Source organism: Martes martes, assembly GCF_963455335.1.
Source record: "Martes martes genome assembly, chromosome: 2".
NCBI classification, from domain to species: domain Eukaryota; kingdom Metazoa; phylum Chordata; class Mammalia; order Carnivora; family Mustelidae; genus Martes; species Martes martes.
In genome coordinates, this window is record NC_137889.1 from 15,564,877 (window position 1) to 15,585,676 (window position 20,800).

At 36.6% G+C, this 20,800-nt stretch overlaps 1 protein-coding gene across 1 annotated transcript in view; it reads left to right on the forward strand.

Moving 5' to 3' along the window:
* Positions 1 to 20,800, forward strand: part of SNX25 (sorting nexin 25) — a 122,521-nt gene that overhangs the window by 17,229 nt on the left and 84,492 nt on the right. The window contains exon 2 of the mRNA XM_080797277.1: positions 8,939 to 9,023. Coding sequence (XP_080653403.1) covers positions 8,939 to 9,023 — 85 coding nt within the window. The remainder of the gene's footprint in view (positions 1 to 8,938; positions 9,024 to 20,800) is intronic.

A 20,800-nucleotide genomic window follows, 5' to 3' on the forward strand; every position in this document is an offset into this window, starting at 1 on the left:
TTTTCATTTCAGTTAATAGAGCAAAGTCAAAGTTAGGAATAAATCTTCTGTGATTCTGCTTCCACTTAATGTAATGATTGCTATGTTCTTAAAATCTTCTGAATAGTAAAAAAAAATCTCAGTTTTTTCAGGTGTCTTAACTTGTGTTACCATGATCATTTAGCATTTCTCCCTGTAGTCTAAGGGTCCATAAGTAATTTAGAAATTTTTGTTAAAAATATATACTTATTTCAAAGACACACCTTAAGCTTTCTGAATTAAGAATCTTGGGGGATTGGACCAAGAAATCTGCATTTGAGCAGATTCCTCAAGTGATTCTTGAAAACTGAGTTGGTGTGTTTTCAAGCAGTGGATAGCAGCTTCTGGGTGTCAACAGGGGCAAAGGAAACTCAGCCGCATGTGGTATTTGTATATGTTAATATACCTACACATGCCAGCATGTCCACTCTTCTTGAGGATGGAATGGCTGCTGCACAAAGGCCTATCTTTAATACTATGTTTCTTCTCAGAAGAAGTTTTATTCTTTGACTTTCAACATTTATTTTAGATGGGAATGGAAGAAATAATTTGTATGATTTGGATCTAGGCAGGGACAGTTAACTTTTTACTCATCTGTTTAGAAGGGATGAAAAAGTTAGCCTCTGAGTAGTTTGCATTTAATTGTGTTTTCAGTTTTAGACAGCCAGTATTTTTTGTGGCAATAATTCATCTACTACATTTCAGTATCTTGTATATATTTGTTATCTGGGCCACTCTACATGGAGCTCAGCTTTTTGCTTTAAGCAAACTATGGAAATAGAGATCCTACTGAGTCAAATTACTAATGTGATTTTTTCTAACTAGGTATGTACTAAATATTTAATCATCTGTTTTTATTTAAAAGCTAGCCAGCAAATTAATAATGGTATCATAGTGTTTCAGGACAGTAATGGAATATTTTAAAAAAAAACACCCAATAACCGTGATTGCTTTCATTACTAAAGATCTCTGTGAAAACAGCAATTTTATGTGACTCATGTATTTTTTGAGTTACATGAAGCAGAGGTAACCACTCTGACTCCTTTATTATTTGTAGTAAGTGGTTTCGGTGAGAACTTTGGTGAGATGAAAGTAATTCTTGTAATATACTTCAGTATGTATGAACTTCAGAATTCTTCTGAAATGATTTCCTGTGTTGACTGTATATTAAGTAACTTTTCTTCCATGACCTGGGCTGGAGAGCAAAATGTAGAGAAGATACCAGACTAGGAAGAATATTAGAATTCCTCGGCATAGCCTCCCTCTTTAAAATGGTTTCCTGAGGGGCGCCTGGGTGGCTCAGTGGGTTGGGCCACTGCCTTCGGCTCAGATCATGATCTCAGGGTCCTGGGATCGAGCCCCGCATCGGGCTCTCTGCTCAGCAGGGAGCCTGCTTCCTCCCTTCTCTCTCTGCCTGCCTCTATGCCTACTTGTGATCTGTCTGTCAAATAAATAAATAAAATCTTTAAAATGGTTTCCTGATCCATACAATGGGAATATCAGTAACTATCTCATGGGGTCACTCTGAGGACTGAATGAGAATGTACTTAGTACATTCTCATACTGATGAGAATGTACTTAGTACATTCTCATACTGGTACAACAGTAAGGGCTCAACAGTAGTTCTTTTTTTTTTTCCCCCCCAAACCTTTTGCCACCTGTCTTATTTGATTGTGAACTTCCATTAAGAATAGATTAAGGCCTATGAACCCAGAGAATGTAATTTCTTTAACTTTGTCTCTGTAGTACCCAACTAAGTGGCAGCAGACACACAGAATCCTCAGTAAATGTTAGATGATTGAATGAATGGATGGAAATGTGATTCATATCATGGAAGCCTGTGATTTCCCTCATGGACTCAAAATTACAGTGGAAGCCAGTGATAAAATGGTTACAGAATTTTCATTACACAAACCTTTTCAGGAATGCACAAAGCTAATGTCAGTTTTCAATTACCCTTCCTAAGCCAATTTGCTTTTCCTCATTCTCCTCCTTCCAGCCCTAGTATCTGTTCTACACTTGCCAATTTAGGCCAACTGCTGCTGCCTGTGTACTTTTAAGTGCATGTTAGAATTTCAGTTTCCAAATCTGTTCTGGTTTGAAATATACTTAAATTTCTCTTAAAATCAAGTGAAGTGTGTCTTCTAAAGATCTTCAGATTTAAGTTCCTGACATTAGAAAGGAAACACATTTTTCTTCGCATTAGTCTAATTCTTCTGAGTGGAAAACCAATCCTAGATATATTAATCTACCTCAAAATCTACCTCTGCTGATCAATTAATAGAGAAACACTCATTTTTTCTCCTGGAAAGTGGATTATTAACCAAGAAATCTGCTTGGGACAGTTAGGCCTAAAAGCATGAAAGGTTGTAATACCAGTCACATGTAATAGAACTCATAATTATTTGGGGGGGAAGGAAATTAACATAGTAAAAAAAAGTTAGACCATGACTTGGAACCATCATAAGAACCTATATTTGTAAACTGCTTTATAATTTTAAAGCACTTTCACATTGCGTTATCCTTCTTGAAATGCAGAATAATCCTTTTAATATAAATACAGCAGAAATGATATAAATTGAATTGAATCTCAGAAGGTGGATATGTTCACTAGAACTTAGCAAGAAAATGGCAAAGAACCAACCACAGCCTATGGTTCTGGGTCTTAATTTAGTGCTCTTGTCACTGTAATGTCATGTCCTATGCTTTTGCCATAGTAGTAACAGGGAGATTGTGCCCCAGCAAAAAGTATATTTGAATTTCATATTTGTTCAGACCAAAGTTCTTATTTCATACTCCTTTATAGGGTCTAGTCTCAGATCTATCCCAACTGAAGAAGTTCTTTCGTTATAGAGATAGAAACAGAACCTTGATTCCTACATTTGATGTGTGCAGGCAGGGCTGGCCTTTAGCCTGACACAATAATACTTTGATAAATGGTGTAATAAGCTATAGGAGCTACTGATAATCTAATCTACCATTCATCTCTTGCCAAGTTCGTTTTAGGTAAAATCACGATAGGGATTTGTATTTCTGGTGGCCAAGTTGGCTTTATTGAGTATTCTGCAGGCTAGAGAAGGCCCTCACTTGCTCCTGCCTTTGTGTCTCTTCCTCATTTCCCTGTCTGGAAATGCCCTGCAGCTTTGGGCTTTCAAGGTACATAGTTTGGAGTTGACTGAGGAGGCTAGAAAGGGATTTTTCCAGTTCACCTTTGCATAATGTGTGCTTCAGAGCACCCCCAAACCCTCCCACCATGCCCTGTTGTTCCTTCAGTTTGTGCTTAGCTGATAAAAAACTCTCCCTGAAGCACAAAATTCTTGAGGTATACAGTCCTTTGAAGGAAGTCAGAGTCTAAATCCATCTGTATATTTAATAGACACTTAGTATTTTTTTAAGAATGTTTCTGGTGGCACTAAGATCAATAGCATAGAAATGAAAATATTTTTTTCACTTAAAATAGGAAAAAATGGTGGAGACTAAGTAAATGTACAAAATAAATAAGAGATTATTTACATTGTGGTATAAGTCATTCAAAACCATATATTCCAAATCTTATTTAATGGAAGATGTTCATAATGTAATATTGAGTATGAAAAGCCAATTGCAGAGCTGTGTGAATACTATGATCCTAATTTAAAAAAAAGTATGAAAATGAAAAAAGTTACCAATAATAATTTGTTTTTATTATTGTGTTACCAGGCTCTCTTATGTTCATGTGTGTCAGCTCATTTAATGCTCTCATCAACCCAAAGAGGCAGGTACTATTGTTATCTTTATTTTAGAGATGAAGAAATTGAGGTACAGAAAAATAAGTTGCCCAAAGTTACTTAGTAAGTGTCAGAGTCACCCACTAAGAAGAAATATACCAAAATGTCAGTAACGATTATCTCTGAATTAATGGTGTTATAGGCCAATTTAATTCTTTACATCTATAATGTAGAATGTGTCTTTGTTCTTAATGTTATTGGAAATAGCATTTTGAGAAGAAATTAAAGCATGTTTGGGATCTTAGAAAAACAATATGAGATCATTTGTAGGTTTGAATTTCAAAGCTTTTATTTTTCTTATATGTGAAATAGGAATTATACTTGGTTAAGGAGTGGGGGAGACACAAATACTACTACTTTCCATGAGTACAATCTCCCTTAATCCTTAGTGTGTTTGACAATTTTCTTTTATCAATAAAGAAAATGAGACCTTTTTGAATTCCTGATTGAACATTAGAAAGCACAATCCAGGAAACTGGCTTCTGATCAGACCAGGTTTTGTTTGAATACTCAAATACTTCACCAGTAATAGAAAGTGTAAAGGCACGTACACTGTAGAACATCTCCAGGAAATGTACACTTTCCTCCTTTTAAAGTATAGCCTCAAAGATAAAAATATTTCAAGAAAAATGTGTTTTATTATGTTGTGTCTTATTTTCTCGTTACTTGACTTTTCAGCCCTTCTTTCTTACTTTCATTTCTACCATTCCTTTCCCTTCAGAAAACCAATAAGCCATCCAACCAACCCAATGATTAGCCTCAGTTTGTTGAAAGTTGGTAACATTTTGAATTGGGTGCCAGGCACTCTGCTAAGTGCCTTCTGGGAGTAGCAGTTACAGAGTAGAGGACCATGGTTTGAATGTGGCTCATGGTTTTTGGCCCCAACAGTGTAAGCTCACAGTGTTGGGAATAAGAATTTCTCAGAGATAGCATCTGAGCTTTTTGATTTCTGTTTTTTGTTGAAGAGAGTTGGAAAATCTAGCTATACAGCGGGGACAACCCCCTTAACTCATTTATATTCCTTACCAGGCGCCTGTTGTCTTTTTTCATTTTTGGACCCTTGGTACTAGTTATTTCATCCTCTGAGATATTCTAAGCCCACTGAAGCTAGAGAGGGAAGTGGTTGGTCAAGGATCTACCTTGAGTAAAATGCGCTTCTGGACAGATTTGAGAGCCCGTGTTCTCTCTGCTCTGCCCTGCTGCCCTCCCAGCTCTGGACCCTGGCTACTCAGCTTCCGTGTTAGGCCTGACTTTTACTGCTCATGTCACAGTCTTTTGTCAGTGTCTTAGTCAAATGAAGTGGATTTTCAAGTCTTTTGTCATATCTTCTTGAGATAGCCTTTCAAGTTTTTAGTCCCTTATCTTCTGAGGAAGGCTCTGTCTGATTCTTGCATTTCTTTGGTTTTGGAGAAACTATTTTTTGAGGCTGAGGCAGAAAATGATTGGCTTGAAAGGAGCCATGGTTTTGAAAATAACATAGTTTGAGAATGAGTGTGTTAGTCATGGGATCCCAGGAGTTGTCAGATGCTGAGAATACTTGGAAGGACTCAGCCATGTGACAGCTCCATGTGGTTAATGGTGATGATCGGGGTTTTGGGTTTGTTTTCCTAAGATAAATCACTATTTCGGTACCTTATAAGAAATTACCCATTACTCTTTCAACTCTGTGCAACTGTTTTTCTTTTTAAAATAGACTAAAGTACATTAAAAAGATTTTTTTTTTCCCACTGTATATACATATACTGAAGGAGAACAAGGAGAGCGGCACTTGTTTGAGTAGCCCAGGTAATGGGCATGAAAGCATTTCCAAGTCATGAGCTGCTTGGCCTGGCTTGGTTTGTGCTCCCACAGGAAGCAACACAGTAAGTAAGCAATGTCATGCTTATAAACAACGGACAATGAGGTACATGTCTTGGCTGGATTCCAGGTCGTTTCTGGTTGTTTAGTTGCTAATGGTATCGGAATACCCAGGTCTCTCTACATGGATTCTCTCTGGATGTTGCTTCCTCAGGAGATGGTGCCTGTAGCTCCGACACAAAGACAGTTGGACTGTGTTTTGGCAACAGACTAAAAACTGATCTTCAGAAGTGAACAGAAAGCTGATATCTACTCAATAAAGGGTTTATTGATATGCTGCTCCTTGATACTTGAAGATCTAGTTACATATATTAGAGAAAAGCTCTTTGGTTTTGTCCTGTCTTTGGGAAACATTTTTTAAAATGAGCAATTATATGTTGGGACCTCATTTTCTCTCCAGAGAACTCACTGAATGATTAAAAATGAACTCAAGTTCATTTTTTTTAAAGGATTTTATTTATTTGGTAGAGATCACAAGTAGGCAGAGAGGCAGGCAGAGGGAGATGGGGAAGCAGGCTCCCCGCTGAGCAGAGAGCCCGATGTGGGGCTGGATGTGGGGCTGGATGTGGGGCTGGATGCGGAGCTCGATCCCAGGACCCTGAGATCATGACCTGAGCCAAAGGCAGAGGCTTAACCCACTGGGCCACCCAGGCGCTTCTGAACTCAAGTTCATTTTAAGCTAGATTTAAATCTTAAAATGAAGACAGAGTTCACTTATTTCAATTACATAAAAAACAAAGTGTATTTTTTACCTGACAGGGGTACTGGTTAACCAAAAGCTTTTATGAGTTAATAGTGTGGTATGGATACTAAAAACTTAAATAGAGCTGAGTGGTCAGACTACATTCAAAGTCCTAATTTCTGGATTTGAAATCTTACTGAAGATTTATTTCTAGCACTTTGCTGCAGTGGGAAGAGTACAGACATTTTTATTTCCTGTTTCCCAGTACTGGCATTTTAGGAAAGTGGCTGTCAGGAAGAGGTAAGCTTTCCTTGGGGAACGAGGCCTGTGGCAGCGCAGATAGGGCAAGTTAGCATTTGCCTTAAAGAATAAGTCTTTTGGGGGCGCCTGGGTGGCTCAGTGGGTTAAAGCCTCTGCCTTCAGCTCATGTCATGATCTCAGGGTCCTGGGATAGAGCCCCACATAAGGCTTTCTGCTCAGCAGGGAGCCTGCTTCCTCCTCTCTCTCTGCCTGCTTCTCTGCCTACTTGTGATCTCTGTCTGTCAAATAAATAAATAAAGTCCTAAAAAAAAAAAAAAAAGAATAAGTCTTTTGGGGAAGTCTCTGCCATGCAGAGTTTGTTTTTTCGAATCTATAAATAGAAGGGAAATGAAGATAATTTTGGCTCAACTGCCCTCTGAGCCACAGGAATTTATTCAAATTTTGCATTTGTTGCAGCCAACAACTGCAACAAATTTCTCCCTGCCTCTTCCCTTCTTCCCTTTCTCTTTTCTTTTTCCACTTTGGTATAAGGATTAGTAAATTGCCTATTTGTGATCTAAAAGAAGAAGAGTATGTGTGGTAGTGACTAACATATACTTGTGTAGTAATTTAGAGACAAGGAGATTCTGGCTTCATTATATCCTTAAAAAAGGAATTTTCATGCATGGTTTCCCAGTTATTTTGAGCCCATGATTTTTTTTTTTTTCCCTGTTTCCCTTACTCAGAGATTCTCTATCAGGCTGTGGGGATGGGATAGGGATGAAGGACTTTTTTCTTTCCAGTAAGGGCCAGTGACCCCTGGGGGATGGGATGTGGAGAAATCCAGAACCCAACATTAGAAAAACAGATTGAAAAAATAATAGTGATTTTATTGAAAGAGCCAAAATAGAGAACATTATTCTCATACTCTTTTTTAGATTAAAAAGAGTGAAGGACTTACTCAGCTGTAGTTAGTAGTGACAAACATATGTTTATATACTGCATATTATATCTAAGTATGAAGCAGAGGGAGAAGAGTATGTGGACAGATGGCAAGAAGTAGTAAAGCCATAATTAGGGACAAAAAAGAGTAAAGGTGAGAATGAAAAAAATTAAATTTTGGAGGAATTTGTAAAGATCAACACATAAGCACAGAATATGCTTAAATATGTGTGCTGCCTGCCAGTTACATTATTTTTTTTATGGAACACTTAACAAATTTGCATGTCATCCTTGTACAGGGGCCATGCTTATCCTCTTTGTATAGTTCCAGATAATTCTCTGCTTCTAATGGCTGCATTATATTTTAAAATATGGTCGTACCATAATTGAACTCTGACTATTGATATTTGGGGTTTTTTTTTTTCTCATTTTTTGCCCTTAAAGTCAATAGAGCAGTGAAATTCTTTGTATGTATACTTCTTTGCATACGTGCAAGTATTTCCATTGGTTGGATTCCTAGGGGTAGAATTGCTAAATGAAATTGTAGCTCACAGAAATAGACATTTCCCCCAGCAATGTATGAAATGAGCAATTCTATGTATCTTTGCCAATATTAGACAGTATTCATCTTTCCCCCTGCTTTGGTCATTGGTCAAATTTGTATTTCTCTAACTAAAAGGGAGGTTACATATTTTTTTCATATATTTATTTATTTGTTTATCTTATATGATCTTTCAATTTCTTTTCTTGGACTTTATTTTTCTGAGGAGCTCTGTATATGTTAAATAATAGTCCTTTGTTATATATGTTGAGATATTATCTCCTGCTCTATCATTTATATTTCTTAGTATATGTTGCCAAACAGGATTTTATTTTATATAGTTGTATTTGTTAGTTTTTTTTCTTTAAAACTTTTGAATTTTGTGTCTTCTTTTAGAGAGACCTTCTCCATCCCACGATTATACACGGCTTCTCCCTTATTTCCTTTGAACAATATTTTTAGTTTAAAAAAATATAATGTGCTTTTTATAAATTTGGAATTATTTATGCATAAAGTATGAGACAAAACTCTAACCTTTTCTTATACATGAATATCAAGTTATTCCAAAGCCACTTATTCAATAGTCAAACTTTCTTATGTTCTTGATTCTCATATATAGATAGATTTGTTTTTGTACTTCTGTTGTTCTTTTGATTTGTTTATTCTAACTCTGGCATCATGTTGTTTTGATATTTGGTAGGGAAAATCCTTCTTTTTCAAAAATTGCTTAACTAATGTCAGCATTTATTTACTTTTCCAGCAGAACTTTATAATCTATTAAGCAATATCTTAAAGCTTATTTAAATGGTATTTCATAGTTTGGTTTTATTTTTATATATAATTTATTCATTCAGTAATCTGTGTCCTTTTTTTCTTTTCTTTACATTTCAGAGTCCTGTGTATGGAAACCCACATGAGTCAGTTCAGTCTAGAAGGGTAGTAATTTCTCATAATATGGACAAAGCTCTGAAAGAAGGTAAGGATTAAATGAGAGCTTATGATTACCATGTAAAGCAATTCATTATGTTCTGAAGGGAAAATTATAATCTCTAACAGATTTATCTATCCTTCTTGTCTGTGTGTAGCATTGGGAATTTTTATGATGACTGAATAAATACATCCATATTTTAGTTGAATGGATGGGATTTAAATATTGACTAGGATTTCCGGGTCACATGAAGCTAACCAGTCATGTGGAGCTAGTTCCGCCATATGAAACAAGGATCTGTTCTCTGTCACCTAAAATAGGTATTAGGAAATATTTTTTCTTTTAGATATAACCTAGAGAAGGTGTGTTGGAGATGAGTTCACTCAGGTTTGCTCATCAACAAATCAGTTAAGCAAATTAAGGGGTATAGCGGTCTTAATGAAGGACATGTCAGTAGAACTGGTATTGAGTTAGGTTGAAGGTAAGTTGTAAGGGCATGGTATTGTTACCTGTAGAAGTGGAAATCAGGTGTAATTAGAAATATTAAAGTTTAAAAGACATATTTTGAGATCAAATTAAAGTTCAAATAATAATTTTAAAATCAAATTTCTAAAAACACAATTTCAGTTATAAGTGCAGAAAAAGTCTGAGTTTTTAGAGTGAATATGGGATATTAGATATAAAGTTCAGAGAACTGAATAACATGATAAGTACATAGTAAGTATGTTTACTTTCATAGTTCACAAAAATCACTGTATTAAAATTTGAAGATGAGTGCTATGTAAGTACAGAAGCAGTCTGAAATTGTGTGGATTCATAGTTTTAGAACTTTGGGAACTAATTAAACTTTAAAAATATTTCTATTAGTAAAGTATGGTGACTTTGATAAAAGCCAAATGTAAAATCCAATAATTTTAATTCATAATCTCAAAATCATGGTTTAAAAGTAATTATTGCTTTTTTTGAGGTAAAATTTACATACTTTGAAATGCACCGATATTAAGTGTACATAAATTCAGTAATTTTCATAAATGTGTGTAACTATGTAACTAGCACCCCTCTGAAACTAATGCACATTTCTATCATTACAGAAAGTTTTCCTTCTGACCCCCTCTAATCAAACTCACTTTCCCTTGTTCTAATTTCTATCATTATAGCTAAGTTTGCCTGTTCTTAAACCTTATAGAGATGGAATCATACAGGATGTAGTCTTTTATGCCTGCCTTCTTTTCTCAGCATGTTTTTGAGATTTATCAGTTGTTTGAATCAGTTCATTTTTTGTTATCACTATTGAGTAGTATTCTATTTTACTAATATGACTGTGTCAGTATATTTATTCTTTCTTTTTTGGACATTTGTGTTGTTTCTAATTTTTTGAAACACACTGGGTAAAGTTGCTATAAACAAACATTTTTGTGTACATATGTTTTCATGTGTTATGGACAAATTTCAAGGAGTAGAATTACCAGACCTAGGGTAAGTTGTGTGTTTAACTTCATGAGAAATTGACAAATAATATTGTAAAGTGATGATGTCTTTATTTAGACTCTCACTGTGTATGACCGTTCCAATTGTTTTACATTATCACTGATATTTACTGTTGTCATTTGTTCTATTTTAACTATTCTGATAAATGTAAAACAGAATCTTCCTGGAACCTTAAATTGCATATCTATGGCAACTAATGATGGTGAGCATCCTTTCATGTGATTATTGACCATTTCTGTATCTTCCTTTGTGATGTGTCTGGTCAAGTCTTTCTTTTTAAAATTTACCTTACAGTTGATTTGTAGGAATGTTTTTAAAGATTGTAGATTCACATCCTTTGTTAGATATAGATACAGTGAATACTTTCTCCTAGTTCGTAAATTCCCTTTTATTTTTTAATGTTGTCTTTGAGCAGAAGTTTTTAATTTTGATGTTGTCTAATTTACTATTTCTTTTTTCTTTCTGTTCTCTAGATAGGGTAATTTTTATTCATCTTCTTCAAGTTCACTGCTTTTTTCATTGTTTTTAATCTACTTAAGTGTATCCAGTGAATTTTTAAATTTCAAAATTGTACGAGGTACCTGGGTGGCTCAGTGGGTTAAGCCTCTGCCTTTGGCTCAGGTCATGATCTCAAGGTCCTGGGATTGAGCCCCACATTGGGCTGTCTGCTCAGCAGGGAGCCTGCTTCCCCCTCTGTCTCTGCCTGCTGCTCTGCCTACTTGTGATCTTGCTTTCTCTGTCAAATAAATAAACAAAATCTTTTTAAAAAATTTCAAATATTGTACTTCTGTCTAGAATTTCTTTTCTTTCTTTCTTTTTTTTTTTTAAGATTGTATTTATTTATTTGTCAGAGAGAGAGATTGCACAAGCACGGGGAGCAGCAGGCAGAGGGAGAAGCAGGCTCCCAGCTAAGCAAGGAGCCTGATGCATGACCTGAGCTGAAGGCAGATGTTTAACCAACTGAGCCACCCAGGCATCCCCTGTCTAGAATTTTTATTTAGTTCTCTGCAGAGATTTCCCCATTTGTAATTTATTATTACCATCTTTATCTTTAATTCCTTGAACATATTTCTATAATTGCTTTAAAGTCTCTGTATGCAAAGTCCAAAATCAAGGCCATCTTAGAGTTGATTTATATCCATTGGTTTTTCTCTTAAGTATGTGTTACTTTTTTTTCTTTTTTGGTTTTTCTTAGGCCTTCTTATTTTTTATTTTATCCTGAACAATGCAGATGCTACTTTCTAGACATTCTAGTTTTCTGTTATCTTCCTCTGAAGAGTGTTGGTTTTTGGTCTAGTAGCCAGCTTAATTTTTGACTGTTCACCTTGAGGATACTTGGTTTTATACATATTTTTAGGGCAGGTCTGCTTGGATTTTATCCTTAGTCTAAGATGAATCCTTCAGTCTTGGGACATGGGCTGAAGTTATCAAGTTCATTTTCCTTACACAGTTTCAGTGAAAGTCCATGGTCACACCTGTAACAGGGCAGGACTCTATCTCCAGACTCTGTTACTCTGTCTTGGACCGCGGTCAGAGAATCTGCTTAGCTCTTTCAATTCCAGCTGTTGCTGGTTCCTTGCAGTCTTACCTCCATACATGTGTAGGGCAGAGTCAGCAATGGGTTTGAGGGTTTATAATCCAGATTTTGTGGCTCCATCTTATTTGTATTTCCTGCCCATATTTTCAGCCGCTTTGGCAGTTCCTAACTCTGTTTTCTGATATCGTATATTAAAAAAAATACAGATGTTCAGTCTAAATTTGAACTTCCTTGTGCCTCTAAGACTGTTGAGTACTTTAGGGGAAAGATACATAAATGTGGTTGGTACCAGGGCTAGTCCCTTCTATCAACCGTAGATTTTCCCTTCAGTTTCTCTCACTCTGCTCTCCAGTGCCTTTATGTATTTATTTAATTTTTTTTTTAAATTTAAAGTATTTCCTTTATTTATGTGACAGAGAGAGGGACAGACAGAGAGTACAAGCAGGGGGAGCAGCAGAGGGAGAGGCAAGTTCCGCACAGAGCAGGGAGCCCAATGCGGGGCTTTATCCCAGGACCCTGGGATGATAACCTGAGCCCAAGGCAGTTGGGCTTAACTGAGCCACCCAGGCACCCCTCTCTCCAAGGTCTTTAAATAGCTCTTTAATATATATTTTTTAAAGTTCCTGATAGTTTTCTGTAGGAAGGTTAGTCTGATATGAGCTATTCTACCATCCCTGGAATTGGAACTCTTCTCCCTTTCTCTTTTAATTGTGGTAAAATACACATAATGTAAAATTTACCATCTTAACCATTTTTAAGTTTACTGTTCAGTAGTGTTAAGTACAATTTCATCGCTATGTAAAACCTTTATAACTCTTTTCATCTTGCAAGACTGAAACTCTGCCTATTAAACCAGAATACCTTTCCCCAGATCCTGGTAATCGCCATTCTACTTTCTATCTCCGCGCCTTAACTCTAGGTACTACATATAAATGAGGTCATATAGTATTTGTTCTTTTGTCTTTAGCATATTTGCTTAACACAGTGTTCTCAAGGTTAATCCATATTTGTAGGATATGTCAGAATTTCCTTCCTATTTTAAGGCTGAATAATATTCTATTTTATGTATATAATCACATCTAAAAAAATATTTCTTAATTTTTTTAAGTAAGCTCACCATGCAATGTGAGGCTTCAATTTACAACCCTGTGATCAAGAGTCACATAGTCTACTAACTGCGCCAGCCAGGTGCCCCCTATAACCACATTTTCTTTATCCATTCATCCACTGAAGAATATCTGGGTTGCTTTCATCTTTTGGTTGTGGTGAATATGCTACTGCGAACATGGATATCTCTTTAATTTTTCAAGCCTGTAAAGTTGCTCTGAAATTGCAATAGCATGTTTACTTACCAGGGACCAATTTGTTTCAGAAATGTTTATGGAAAAAAAAAAAAAAGATAAAGGTTGAGGCCTGGTTGACAAAAACCCAAACAGAACAGAACAAAAAAAATCCCCAAACCACATTATCTTCAGGCTAATTTCTGTGCAATGATTTATTTTGAAAGAGCAGTATTATCCAAAGCCTTTGGGTAAGAGCTTTAGTTAATTACACTTTGTACAATAATTGTTTTCTTTGTCTTTTTTTTTGACTGTATTATTGTTTACAATTTCCTCTTGTTTTAAGCAAAGTGATTTTCAGTAGAATTGAGTATTTAGATCATCTACCAAAAGAAAAGCTAAAGGCTGCTATAAAGTTGGCTATGAGAATAAAATGAATGCATCTGGCAGTCATTAAAAACAACAATAAGCTAAAACAAAAATTTTCTTCTAAAAATTTTTGGACATTTAAATTAATGAAAAATTAGAATCTAGAAATACATGTTGAGAAAGTTAAGAGGTTTCATAAGTATTTAGATAACCTGTAGTGATTATAATATGCATCTCTAGAGTATTTTAATTTGCATTTCTAAGCCCTGGCACCAGTATGTGTAATTGAAATTCTGAATGTTATTAGCTAGCTATAGTAGACTCGTACTGATAAAATTGAGGGTCTCTTGGTATGCTTGCAAACTTTAATAGCAGGTACACTTGTTAAGGCTGCAGTAACTTGAGTTCAGTTGATATGAAGTGCTTATGAACTATTTAAAAATTTCCCCCTAACGTTAGTTTGAAGTAGATAACATAATTATTCCATCTTACCTTTATATCTTCGTTTCAATCCCTTTAGAGTAAGTATTTTAAAACAGATTTATTCAAAGAGTTGAGTAAAACACAAGGGATGTGTGTGTATATGCATGTATAAATGTGGGTGAGTTTTTCGTCATTGTTACTAAAGTGTGCTTGTGTTGTAGCTCAGTATAAATTAGGACTTGGCCTTAAATCTTGATAGATTGAATTACAAAGAAGAAAGAAGTAATATTTAAGAGTGTAGCTCAAAATAATACAGTTTGGCTTTCTGTGAACTAGTAAAATTATTAAAGCTATGAGGTGTGCCTGGCAGACTCAGTTGGTGGAACATGCAACTCTTGGTTTCGGGGTTGTGAGTTTGAGCCCCATGTTGTATGTAGAATTTACTTAAAAATAAAATCTTCAAAAAAAATTATTAAAGCTAAAAGTGCTAGAAGCTGAATGGCATACCCAGGGAAGATGATTGAAGTATATTATTACTATGCTTTGTTAGCCGATTTTTAAGTGTAGAAACTGTATTTTCGGGGTTCAGATATGGTATGAATGAACCATATATTTGAGAAGTCAGAACAGCCACCTTTCTAAACCAGATGCTCTCAAAAGTTTCTCCTAAAGTTACATTCCCAGGAAGACTGACAGGATGTACTTTTGAAAATCTTTGAGTATGAAATCTCAGATCTATAGCCTAATTTTTACTCGGCTACCCCAAGTCACCTCAGTACTGCGAACCAGAGAATATAGTTCAGTGATGAGTACTTGCTATTTGCTCAGGAGAACTTTCAGTTTAAATTCTTGAATTGAAAAACAATTCTTTGTAATCTTACCCTTTTCCAAAGTATTGAGGATACTGACCTCTACGCTTTGACCTGTAAGATGCTGTCCAAATGTCTTATAAATAGCATCACTCCATTACTTTTTGGTGTGTCCTTCACAAATGCAATTAATATTACATGTTACATTTCCAGATGAACATATTTCTGTTAGTTTTGATTGGCTCTTAATACTTTTTTGAATTTCAGGGGTAAATTTTTCTGTAAAATAAAGTGTCCAGATTATACAAAAGGCCATAATTTGAATGATTATAATAATGGAAGATATTACAAGGTCATTGTCCAAGTATAACAGAACTTTCAGTTTCTTTGGAACTTGTCCTAGATAAGGGGAACCTAATGTGGTGATCTCTTTTACTAGGGTGTCTGTGGCCATTTCCAGAAGATGTTAGACTGTGAGAATTAGATGTAGACAGAGAGGAAGCAGAGCCTGCACTTGAAAGACCATGACTCTCCCATCTTCCACTCTCACCCCTAACCTCCTTTAGGATCAACTCTTCTAGTTCATGACTCTACCCAGTGGTGTGAAATATGTATACATTTTTTGTTGACCGAATGAACACCCTGATCAGTGACATAAACTAAAACCCCCAAATTTTCCCAGAAGTTGGCTTTCCATCCACACATAGATAGTAATTACTAATTGCATTTTAAAAACTTTGCAAACTGCAGAGTGCCATCTATATGAACAACGGAATTATTGTTGTCCTTATTACCATTAGGTCAGTTCCTGGTTCAGCACTCTTTCTTTGTTCCAAGGGACTCAGGCCATGGATGTTTATGACCCCTGGGGCCTTACCTCTTGAGCAGGGAAGGCTGTATCTTGAATTGCTCTGGGGAAAAGGCAGAAGTAGAATGGCTCTTATGGAGCTCTTTCTTTTATACTCTTTCTTTAGTTTGAGTCATTCTTTATTCTGAAAATGTATAGGCAGAGAGTACCTAACATCACATTATCTAGACTAACACGGTGGCCTTTAAATTGGTCTCCTCACTTACAGTTTTTCCCTACTTTTTACCCTAAATCCTCTTTTTACATTAATCCTACTAAAATTAAAGTTTCAAACATGTTACTTCATTCTCTGTATTCTGCAGTGATTCCTTTTTACCTGCTTATTTCATTGAGAGTAGTCTAGAAAATAGATTTGATAACAGCACTTGAATTTTTGTTGACTGCTAGAAGAAAGACTTTTTGCTTGGCAATGAAGATAAGTATTCTTTTATTTCTCATTTGGTTTGTTATATTATTTCTGCTTATCTCTTAGTAGAGACGATAAAACAATTTTATCATGAATTTTTGTGTCTCTTCAAATTGATCCATAGGATACATTTTAAAATATTTTGTTCATATGTGCACTTGTATACAAATGAGTATATGTAGATATGTTGTATATAATTAGAATCATGGTTCTGTTTCATACTTTTTTTTTTTTTGCCTGACATGGAGTTCAAGCTCATGACCTGAGATCAAGAGTCACATGCTTTACGGACTGAGCCAGCCGAGTCCCCTTGTTTCATACTTTTTATATTTGCTCTATTTTTATAATACTTAGCTTAAAGGTATACTGATAAGCTACTGATAGAGATTTGTTAGTTCCAAGTATATCTTCTATTACTGAGTTGAGATTTTTTTGGGGGGGGGAGAAATTTATTTGACAGAGAGCTGGAGCATTCATACAAGCAGGCAGAGGGAGAAGGAAAAGCAGGCTCCCCGCAGAGCAGGAAGTGGGATGCGGGGGTGGGGGGGGGTGGGGGGGTGGGGGTTGATCCCAGGACCCTGAGATCATGACCTGAGCCAAAGACAGACAATTAACTGACTGAGTTACCCAGGCGCCCCTGAGTTGAGATTTTTACCAATGTTCATTTTTATCAATTCCTAACAAAAATGTAGTATCGGAGGAGTATTTTAGAGCTGTATTAATTAGCATATGCAGTGTGTGGTTAACAAGTGTGATGGGAAATTATGTAGATGAATATGCCCTTCACATAAATCCCTTAGCATGCTAAGAAGATCTTATTTTAAAGATATTAAGTCTCTTATAATTGCTTTTCCTTCTATAATTTGAAACTCAATTTTAATGAAAGGAAAAATACTTTTATTTCCCAAATATTTTGGACTGTAGATTTATTTGCTTCTAGTTAAAAAATCTGTGGTGTGACAACTTTGTTTAATAAAAGAGTAAGGGTGAAAGAATTGAAAATGAATAAATTGGCAGTGCTTTGTTGTCAGGGTGGCTCTTACCAGAAGAAGGTTCTAAAAGCTTTGCAGACAAGGGTCTGTGGAGATTACATAATTCAGCCCCCCATCACAGGAAGTAATTTTTTCTAGGTCATCCTTGTCCATTGGATAGCCAGCTTGTTTAAAAGTTTCTTATGATAGGATATTCCCCATCTACTGTTAATCTTGGACAGCTTTAATGTTTTTATTCAGTTCCTCCTTATGTCAAACAGAAAAAAACAATTTTCTTATGACTTCCACCCATTCGTCCTATTAGTGTGTTCTGGCACAATTATTCAAGTGTAGTCATTTGCATATTTTTTTCATATAAATGTTTCAAACAAGCTTAATGTCCAATGGAGAAGCATGCTGTTTCAGATTTCTCATGTCTTTTACTCATGTGACTTGTTTGTTCCACCTTCACGCAGGACTGCTGTGTGCTGAGTAGGAGAAGTGACTGGCAGATAGGACACTTGGCTTTACCGCCTATTTGACTTTGAGCAAGTTATTTCACTTCTTGGAGACTCAATTTCTTTTTTTTTTTTTTTTTAATTAACATAATTTGCCCCAGGGGTACAGGTCTGTGAATCATCAGGCTTACACATTTCACAGCACTCACCATAGCACATACCCTCCCCAATGTGCATCACCCAGCCACCCCATCCTCCCTCCCACCTCCCCTCCAGCAACCCTGTTTCCTGAGAATAAGAGTCTCTTATGGTTTGTCTCCCTCCCCAGTCCCAACTTGTTTCTTTTTTTCCCTCCCTTCCCCCCATGACCCCCTGCCCTGCCTCTCAAATTCCTCATATCAGAGAGATCATATGATAATTGTCTTTCTCTGGATGACTTATTTCGCTTAACATAATACCCTTTAATTCCATCCACGTCATTGCAAATGGCAAGATTTCAGGGTTTTTTGATGGGAGCCTCAATTTCTTGAGAGGATGTAACTCAATTACTGTGTAGGAACCGTGGTCTATTTGTGTCCATAAGTGAGATTATGGGATTATCCTATTCCAGTTTTTGCCCCATTTTCTTAAATATCCAGGTCAGAAACCATTTATGCCTTCTCCTAGTTGGAATAGTCCAACTAGGAATGAGATGCTTTGGGGTGCCTGGGTGGCTCAGTTGGTTAAACGTCTGCCTTTGGCTAAGGTCATGACCCCAGGGTCCTGGGATCAAGCCCACCCCACATAGGGCTCCCTGCTCAGTGGGAAGCCTGCTTCTCCCTCTCCCTCTGGTCCTCTACCTGCTTGTGCTCTCTCTCTCTCAAAAAAATAAATAAAATATATATATTTTTTAAAAGGAATGAGATGTGGCTACTTTTTGTAAAATCTAGAAAACATAACCATTTATTCAAATTAATATCTGGAAGTGAGCAGTAAAAAGCCAAAACATTTAGGAGATGATTTATTTGTTCGTTTTGCCTTTATTTTGCATTTTGTGTCCAGTGGCTATCTATTCTACCTTATATACTGGAAGCTTTGTATACCAGAATTAAATGCTTATTTAATGAAAAATAAAAGGTTGAGTTCTTTTCTTTTTTTTTAAATCTTTTCAATGCCCCTTAGGCTTTGGCTATAATGGTTCTCCACTATAAGGCTTAAGCTGTCTTAAGTATCTTATCCCACTACTGAGGCCAGTGCAATCACTTTGAGGATTTAGCTAAACCTTTGTACATGTGTCTGTGAACAAAATTCTTGATGCTTTATGTATGTTTTTGACCTATGGGATTTAAAATGCCATTTTGTGAATTACTATAAAGCTGCAATGTAGAAATTCTGGAAATGTGGAAAAGCATTGGGTACACTTTCATAGTTGATATTCTGAGGAAAAAAAAAAAAAGCCATCACAGAATATCAAAACAAGAAATGTGTTTTCCTTGATTTGTGGGCTTTTGCACATATATGGAATCCTTATATAGGATGAACTCTGAGCTGGAGGTTCCATTTGCTATTTAGTTTTCTGAGAAATATGACCTCCTTCCTATCACCTGCCCATCTACCCCCACCAAGCTCACTTAAAATTGGTGTGGAGCAGCCAAGATGAATAAAATGAGCACCAGATCCTGACCTGCAGAACTATTTGAGAATTATGGGTTAGACATTTGTGGGCCAGGTGTGCAGTAAATCAGGATCCCAAGTTACAGTTTGTTCCACAGGATTCCCAAAGCAAAGCAAGAGGATAGACTATCTGAGACGATGATGGTCATATCAAAATAAAGCCAAATGGTATTTGAAGAAGGAAAGAGAAAACCTTGAGAAATAAGCAGTGATGAAAGAATAGTACAGGTATCCTTATGCTGAAACACAGATATGAGTCTGTGCTTTTCTCCCTTGGGGAAATCATGACTTAAGTCCAGTAACATTTTTATTTTTCAATCTTCATCTTCTATGCAGACTTGAGCTTCCCTGAGCAACAGAGAACTGCTGTGTAGAAGTGGCGATTGAGTAATGTGGCTAGTCCAAATTAAGATGTGCTGGAAATATAAAATATATACCAGATGGTGAACACTTAGCATGGAAAAAGAATTTCATTAATTGATAATCTTGATTCTGTATTGAAATCATAATATTTTGGGTATATTAGTTGAAAAATATTGTTAAAATTTAACCTGTTTCTTTTTCCTTTTTTAATGTGGCTACTAGACACTTAAAATTACATATGTACCTCTCATATTCTGTTGGACAGCACTGGTCTAGAGCTAAGGGTTTTTATATCCAAGGCATAAAATTGATCCAGAATTAAGAAGAGAGATACTAGAAATCTTCCAAAGAAGGTTGTCAGCCATAGATGCTGAGCCTGCTGTGATATCTGACTTAAGGGATTCTTCCTGCATTAGTTGGGGTCTCAGTAAGAGACAGAAACCACATAGTACTTGAACAGGAAAGTTTAATATAAAGAATGATTAGGGGCACCTGGGTGGCTTAGCGGGTTAAGCCTCTGCTTTCAGCTCAGGTCATGATCTCAGGGTCCTGGGATTGAGCCCTGCATCGGGCTCTCTGCTCAGCAGGGAGCCTGCTCCCACCCCCTCCGCCCCCCCACCCCCGCCTGCCACTCTGCCTGCTTGTGATGATCTCTGTCAAATAAATAAAATCTTTTTTTTTTTTTAAAGAGTGATTAACTTGCAAAAAGAACTTGACTACTGAGGAATAAAGAGAACTCCAAAGAATATAGGAAGAGCAAATAATGGGAGCACCCACTAGTCCTATGGCCGAGACAGAGCACTTTAAGGAGTGATACATTTGGGAGTGGGTTCCTTCTTCACCCCAGAGCTGAGATCCAGGCCTCACTGGAGAGGGCACAGTTGTGGTCCATGTAATGGTGGAGAAGTTTGGGGGATATAACTCAGGCTAGGGGAAGCCACCCCCTGGGTGCTAGCAGACTTCTCTGGGCAGCTGCCCTCTGAGTGCCATTGGAATCTGCTGGGAGTGCGGCCATCTGGTGCCCCATGTGCTGCTGCCTGCTGCACACCCGGGAGCAGAGAACACACAGGAACCAGGATGAGAAGAAGCCCCTTCCTCCTCCGCAGTACCTCCAGCATCCTCTCCTGACAAACTCTAACATGGTATGGGTTGGCAAGGAAATGTTTACATGGTCCATCTCCAGTATCATAAAGCAGGGCA